This window comes from Quercus robur, chromosome 9 (genome assembly GCF_932294415.1).
Source record: "Quercus robur chromosome 9, dhQueRobu3.1, whole genome shotgun sequence".
In the NCBI taxonomy this organism is placed as follows: Eukaryota; Viridiplantae; Streptophyta; class Magnoliopsida; order Fagales; family Fagaceae; genus Quercus; species Quercus robur.
Window position 1 is genome coordinate 19,438,564 of NC_065542.1, and position 8,338 is coordinate 19,446,901.

Genomic DNA, 8,338 nt, shown 5'->3' on the forward strand with positions numbered 1-8,338 from the left:
CAAATAAAAGTAATATCTGATTATTAGATTTTCAAAATATATAGTCATGTTAATTTTTTTAAAAGAGTTTGAAGAGAGAAACTTTATTCTAAACATATTAGAGGTTCTCATATACAAAGTTGAAGGCATATATAGAAGGTGTATTATTTGTGCGAGATTACTTGAAGTCATATTAGAAATTTTCATTTACAAAGTACACACCGCATTGTCAAACATGCATGTAGGTGACAATTAGTCCATGTGGCAATGAGGTGTAATTTACTTGGAAATTTTCGCATAGCCCCGTAAAAAAAAATTTAGTGGAAGACATTTTTGGTGTTACATGTAAAATTTGCGTAAAAGAATTTTGTAATTCAGTAGTACTATAAGTTCTCTCGTGGAAGAGAATTTGGGTTTGAATCTTCCTCCCCAGTACATGCCAAATATATCAATAATGCTAAAATGAGGACAAACAGCTTTCCCCTATTGGGCTTAGAGAGAGAGAGCTACATAAACTTAGAGTTGTTTTGTGGGTTAATTTTGGGGTGGTTCTCTCTCTCTCTCTTTTATTTTATTTTATAAATATGGTGAGTTGTCTCTCTTATCCACTGTAAAGAGAATTTGTTATTATATTAATTAAAACGTGCTTATCCAGAATGCAGTTGCATGGTGCTTTGTGAGGAATCTTAATTTTTTTAATGGTGAATGGATTAACTTAATTAACAGCTTTTAAGGGTGAATGGGAGCTTAATTTTTTTAAGTGTTTGCATTTATCAAGTAGTTTCTGTTTCCGAGTAACTAATTTTGAAGGATCACAACATTGATGCAATTAACAGTTCTATTAATCATAACCAATGTGGTTATGTGCCCCTCTTTGCAAAATCTTTTTCGATGAGTCAAATGATGATATGAATCTACTAACCCATACTTAAACCTTTGATTATTAGCACATAAGAAGCTGCAACATTGGAGGCTACTAGTCTATGGTTTTCATGGCCGTTGTTAGACATGGCGGCCAACGACATAAACGTTTCATCATCTTAATTATCACAGTTTATATTGATGAATATCTTAAAGTTTTTTTATTTATTTTTTAATAAATATAATTAATAAGATTTGAAACTTATAACATCTAGTTTATAGTAAATGTTCTTTATTATCCGGCCAAGACCGCATTAGATTTTTTTATGTTTTGAGCAAGATTCAAATCTAGATCCTTTATTCGACAATAAAAGATTTTATTATAATTGAAATAACTAAAATCAATTCGAAAACATCATGGCCTCTCCTCAATCGAGAATATCTTGACATGATTTTTTTAATAATAAATATGATAAGATCTGAAACTTATAGCGTTTATTTCATAGTAAGCAATATTTATTATCAGGCCAAAACTATACTGGATATATATATATATTTTTTTTGACAAGATTCAAATCTAATTCTTTTATTTGACAATAAAAGATTTTTCTTGGTTTCTTTTAAAAGAAGATTTTACTCATCAAATTAACTAAAACTAATTTGAAAACATCATTGGCCTGCACTTAATTAACAACGGAGAATTGGTAGCCCTCAACAATCAACATTCATGGGACACAAAAACACTCACTACTAATCATTATTGCCTTGTATAATAAGCTTTCTAAACAGCCTGTGACAATAGGACGGTTACGTTAAGCACGTTTTAGCACTGTTTCAATTACAATTATTACAAGTTTAATTGCTGGCTTGCTTCTTGAGCTATAACATGTGCTTTGTTGGTTTGTCTCTTGTCTTGAGTCTTGACAGAAAGTTTAACAATAAACTTGATACATTTTTTTTTTTTTGAGAAAGAACTTGATACATTTTATGTCGGTTTCTTCTAATTTTTTTTTTTTTTCAAGTTTCTGATGTCCCTCTAACACAGGACATCATAGCTTTCTAATGAAATAATAATTAAACAATTGACCGAATGCAAGAAACATTTATTAGCTTTGAGAATTCAAGCAATTTGGGGAAATTTTCTAATATAACAAGAGTCTCATCTTAACAATGCATGTCAAAAGGATGAGGTAGATAGCAGAAAGAGGAAGGGGAGTTGGGATTTGAATCACAGATATGGAGAGTACCATAAAGGATGCTGTTACTAGTTAACTGTTGGATTATCGCATGAACCGCTTCTCTTACTTAATTATAAAATTATGTTATTTATTTAACAATGTTTAAACATTAATAAGTATTTTTATATTAAAATAAACAATATTTTGAGAGAGAAAAACACACGTTTACTTTTATTATTGAAAAACCTAGTTTTTTTAAAAATAAAATTAATAATATAAGTATTTTAGTAATTTAAATACATAATGAAGCCAAAAACATATACTACCTAAGGTATAAAAAAGCAAAAACTAAACTCATCCCAGACCCTAATGGATTTAAAAACCACGCCCATTTTATTAAGGTTGGATTGGATCAAATAACCCACTAAACCCGAACTATTGCCATCCTTTACAGATGAGTGTTAGTGAGAGTTTGGATGGCCATAACCCATAAGTTTCTTTCTTTCTCTTTCTTTTTTCTCTTTGTTTATGATTGAATTATAGATAGCCCAAAGTCAATTGATTGTTGGTATTGCACAGAAAAGAAATCACCGGCCCATTTAAAATCCATCAACCTCAGAACTATGTTGGGCTAGACAAACCTTGGGCCAAGTGTCCAAGGTTGTTAAAATGAGGTCCTTCCTAAGATCGGTGGAAGGGTCTTTATTAACATCGTATCATATGATCGAATCGAGTATTGTAAGTTTGTTACATTCTCCAAACTATTAAAATCATTATAGTAATATGATATTATATTATTATATTTTTCTAAAATTTAGGTCAATATTCTAACAATAATTAAAAAAACTAATAAGTTAACATTAACACAATTATCTTGGTTGATTATAAGCTTTGCCAATAAAGATTGAACCTTTACTGAAGTCCCTCTATGTTGGTAATTGTACCAAAACCAAATAAATTATTATTATTATTATTTTTGGATAGGCCAAATAAATTAATTAATTTAGAATCAATGTTATAAAAATTCCTTCCCGAAATAAAAAATTGTGGTCCTTGTTTTATTCTTATAATAAATACTCCATTTTATTGGTCTTTGCATTATTATTATTATTATTATTATTAGGGAAATGCTAATGGATTCTCTTAAGGTAATGATTAATAATCCATTTAAAGAAAATTTTTATGGGAAAAAAAAAACAATTAATGTTTTACCAGCTTTTTCTATTTCCCATAAAGAGAAATGATATATCTACAATATTTTTACAACAAATCTTAAGTTGTAGGTTGTTACTGGTTTTTATTGTTAAGACAAAAAAGTAATCTTAGTGTTAGTTTCAAATTTGAACCAATAACAACTAACCACATGTGATTTGTTGTAAAATGTTGTAGACGTAGCATTTCTCTTCCCATAAAAGTGGTGTCAAAACTTTCCTAAAATAGATTGTTAACCATTGCCCTAAGGGCCCTCATTAGCCAACCCGCCAAAACCAACCCGACCCAACCCACTAGGTTGGGTTGGGTTACAAAAATTTTTTCGATAGCGGGTGGCATTGGTTTTGGGTCATAAAATTCCAAACCTAACCTAATCCACCCATATATTTAATATATATATTTAAAATATATTGTATAATTAATAAATTTTTTAAAATAACCAACTCTTCCTATTTTATATAAAAGCCAATTAGTTTACACAAATCCTAGTGAATTACTATTGTTGTTTAGCCATTAGTGTTGTTTGCCTTTAAGGAGTTACATTAATACTAATCTTTGGTTTTTTTTTTTAATATATTTATATTTATATTTTTTTTCTACTCAATTTAAGAATAATAATAATAATAATAATAATAATAATAAAAACTTTGTCCAACCCATGGGTTCAACCCGACCCATGTGAGTTGGGTCAAAAAATCCTCTGAACCCGACCCAACCCAACCCATGCACACCCCTAACCCATATATTATTATGGGTGAAGGTCTATGAAGCCCCTTTAGCCAATCCATTAATGTAACCTCTTTTAAGCGTTGGAGATATTGAGATTTGATAAATAATACATACAAGGACCCTTGATTCATGAAGCTGGAAGCATGGAGGACTAAGCTATGTTGCCTTGTAGTTATATGAACTATTCTCTATTCTAGCAGTCCTTAAACTATAAGTCATGAATTGAACTGAAGTGGACCAAATGAACTAAATTGGACTGAAGTGCATCAATATTCAATAGCAATAAGGCACTACAAGTCTGCAAGGAGTATCATCAACAGTCCACTTTGGTCTATTTTAGTCCACTTACGTCCATTTGGTCTATTTTGGTCCATTTGGTCTACTTTGATCCATTTCAGTCAACTTCGGTCTTTTGCAATCCAATTTGGTCCATTCAGTCTATTGAGGTCCACTTCAGTCCATTAAGTCCATTTCGGTCCATTCAGTCCATTAGGCCTTAGTTAAGCATCCAAGTCTTCTTGTTTTCCGAAGTAATCAAAAACTAAGAATAAGTCTAGTGCGGATTCTCAAAAAAGAAAAAGAAAAAAAAGAAGCCTAGTGCTAAACATTAATAAGAAATTATTTGAATTGCATAATATCATTTTTATAAGTAAATTGCTAGATATATATCATAAAAATAAAAAAATTTAGCTACAAAATTATTTGTAGCCTGAGCCTACAACCTTACTCTCAAAATCATTTTTTTAGAGATGAATTTTGACAAAAGACAAAATTTAGTTACAAAATTGGTTGTAACCTAAGTCTAAACCTTACTCAATAAAATAATGGGTAATTACACATAACCCACTTATGGTTTGGGAAAAAATCACTTTGCCTACCCGTAGTTTGAAAAGTGTCACTTAACCCACCTGTGGTATGTTTCCGTCAATCTCTGTAACCCACCTCAAGCCCAACTGTTACAAAAACACCTCTTAACCCCAAAACACAACATAATGCGAATCAAAACACCCAAAACTTATAAAATTTTCGAGAGAGAGACCTGTGGTGAGATCAACATGTTCTTCATGGTTTGGAGTGTCTGGAGGGGGAGAAAACACAAGTTTCGCAACATTGAAGCTAGGGAAGGTATGTGTGACTGCTGTTGATCTGCATTTGGGTTCTTGATGGCATTTTTTTTATCGTGACCCACCCACGTAGTTAGGGTTTGTAAAATTTTCTCAAAATTGGTGTATGTTAAATGTGCATTTTGCTATTTATATGTAGAATCACTTAGGATGCAGCTAATGTACTGCTATGATTGTTTATATAATGCATATACCTAAAAGAATCAAGTTTATTTGTCAATGATTACACTTGTTTGTGAATTGTAGGTAGTGTGTCCCTATGAATTTGTTGGGAATCTGGTTTTGCATGTGCTATATGTGGTCCTTTGTCCATGTGTTGTCTCTCAACAACAAAACAAATTTTATATGAAAACAAAACAACACTATGTTTGGTTTGTTGTCTCTTTTGGCCTGTTGTTTTCTACATGTTAGTATGTAAACAAACTACTTATTTTAATTGCAAATGCTTGACTTCACATTTGACATTGAAATTCATGGGGGATGTTTTGTGGAGGACCCAACCCTACGATATGTGGGTGGGCCTATACATACATTGATAGAGATTGACCCTGACAAGTTGAGTTTCTTTGAAATTCAAGATTTATGCCATCTAGTTGGTGCTCCTAAAGAACACAATAGATATAGGTATTTACTTCCTGAAGGTGATCTAAAGCATGATTTAAGGGTCATAGAAACAAATCCAAATGTGGTGAACATGACTACCCTTCATAGGGCATGGCCAGTTGACAAAATCATAATCTATATGACATAGATATGGAGCCACTAGCAGTTGAGCATCCTAATGGAGGGGGAGTGGCAGATGATGGTGTAGGTGGTGATGGAGGGGGAGTGACAGAATAGGTGGTGATGTAGATGGTGTAAATGGTGATGGAAGGGTGGACGAAATAGATTTGGAGAGTAATTATGATGAAGTTATATTGGAGGAAGAAGAAGATGTTGAGAATGATGAAGAAGAAAATGTTGAGAATGTTGAGGATGTTGAGGTTGGTGCAAGAGTTCAAGAACATGATGTTGAGGTTGGTGCAAGGGTTGAAGAACAGAATGTTGAAGGAAATGATGATGATAATTGGCTATATGAAGGCTAAGAGGGGGAGTACTTTGGTGATGACATATTTGCTACTCAAAACTCAGCTCTACAAGGTTTTGCTCCAGAATCAAGTGATGCTCCCAATACAGCCCCAGCATCAGGCAATGCTCCCAATACAACCCCAAAATCAAGCAATGCACCTAATGCGGCCCCAGAATCAAGCAATGCACTCATGCAGCACCAGAATCAAGCAATGCACCCCATGTAGCCCCTAAGTGGGCTGAGCTAGCTCTTGAGGATGACCTGGTAAACATGGATGGGTCTGATGATGAGCAGGCACTTGAGCAGCCAGAGTTTAATGTTAAGAGTGACATGAGAAATGTTGTACTGAAGAAGAAGATGAAGTTTCCTAATGCAAAGGTGTTCAGAGCTACTTTGAGAGAGTATGCAATTAAAAAACCTGTTGACATCAAATTCAAGCTGAATGAGAGGACCAAGATATCAGTTCACTGTAAGCATAAGTGTGGTTGGAGATGTTATGCATCTCAGATAAGTGGAGAGCTAACATTTCAGATTAAGACCTTGATTGATGAGTGTACTTGCCCCAAGTCTTTTAAAAATGGCCAAGCAACATCAGCTTATGTTGCTAAGAAGTTCATTGAGGATTTTAGCAAAAATCCAAATTGGGAGATGAGTGGTGTACACAACCATGTGATACAAAATTTACCTGTTAACCTAAGTGTAAACCAAGCGTATTGGTCAAAGGGAAAGGCAAAGGATTTGATCAATGGAGATGAGCAATTGCAATATGGTGTCCTTAGGGACTATGCACGAATGATAAACACTATAGACAAGGGGAGTAGGGTTATAGTGCAGATAGAAATGGATAATGAGACTTTCCAGCCAAAATTTAAGAAGATGTATGTTAGGTTCAATGCTTAGATGGTAGGATTTTTAGGTGGATGCAGGCTATTTATAGGTTTAGATGGTTGTCACATAAAACACAGATTTAGTGGGCAAATCTTATCTACCACTGCCAAGGGTGCAAATGACAATATTTTTCTAGTAGCCATGGCTGTTGTGGAACAAGAAAACAAGGAGTCTTGGATATGCTTTTTGGAAATATTTGCTGATGATATAGGGAGGCCAGAGGAGCTTCAATTAGTCTTCATTTCTGATAGGCAGAAGGTATGAAAGTTTTGTTCAGATATACTTGAATGGTTTACTTCGTTTGCTGAACTAACAAGTTTTGTTTGTTTGTTTGTTTGGTTACTTGTAGAGGCTTATACCTGCAATAGAGACACTATTCCCTACTATGGAGCATAGATATTGTGTGAAACACATCTACAAAAATTTCAAAGTCGATCACAAGGGATTGGAGCTGAAGGATGCACTGTGGAGGTGTGTTGCTGCCACAACAGTAAAGGAGTTTGAGAGAGGCATGCAGTGTATAAAGGATTTGGATGAAAAGGCATATCAATATCTTGCAAACATTGCACCTGCACTGTGGACAAGGTCACACTTCACTCCTAGGGCCTTAACAGATTGTTTGGTAAATAACTTGAGTGAGTCTTTTAACTCAATGATATTGAAGTCTAGGGACAAGCCTATCTTGGCAATGTTGGAGTGGGTTAGGGTTAGACTTATGACTAGGCTTTACAGAAAAAGGAAAGGAATAGAGAAGTATGCTAGAAAGTTGTGTCCAAGCATACAATAAGTTGGAGAAATTGAAGCTTGAAAGCAAGCCATTTAGTGCTACCCTAGCTGGCAATTTCCTTTATGAGGTAGCCAGTTTGTATAAGAGGCATGTAGTTGATCTTTTCAAGAAGACATGTAGCTGTAGGTCTTGGGATTTAAATGGCATTCCATGCAAACATGCCATAACAGTCATTTCTACAAACATTGAGACACCAGAAGACTACACCCACCTATGCTACCACAAAGAAACTTACATGGAGATACACAAGTATGTACTTCCTCCTATGCCTAGCCATTTAGAATGGGCTAAAATTGGACAGCTTGCTCCCCTAGCACCTCACATATACAAACCACCGGGCAGGCCACCAAAGCAAAGAAAGAGGGCTCCTGATGAGCCTAGGAACCCTTACAAAGCAAGTAGGCTGAACAGACCTATAACGTGTAGGAAATGCAAAAAGGAAGGGCATAATTCAAGAGGGTGCAAGGCTAGCATCATTAGGGAGAAAAAGCTGTACGTAATTGGGACTTAA

General features: G+C 34.2%; 1 protein-coding gene across 1 annotated transcript; it reads left to right on the forward strand.

Moving 5' to 3' along the window:
* The first annotated feature begins 6,422 nt into the window (after positions 1-6,422).
* LOC126700810 (uncharacterized) lies at positions 6,423-8,338 on the forward strand. The gene is made up of 4 exons (XM_050398994.1): positions 6,423-7,030; positions 7,118-7,298; positions 7,390-7,662; positions 7,844-8,338. Exons 1-4 carry the CDS (start codon positions 6,423-6,425, stop codon positions 8,336-8,338), a joined length of 1,557 nt encoding a protein of 518 aa, XP_050254951.1.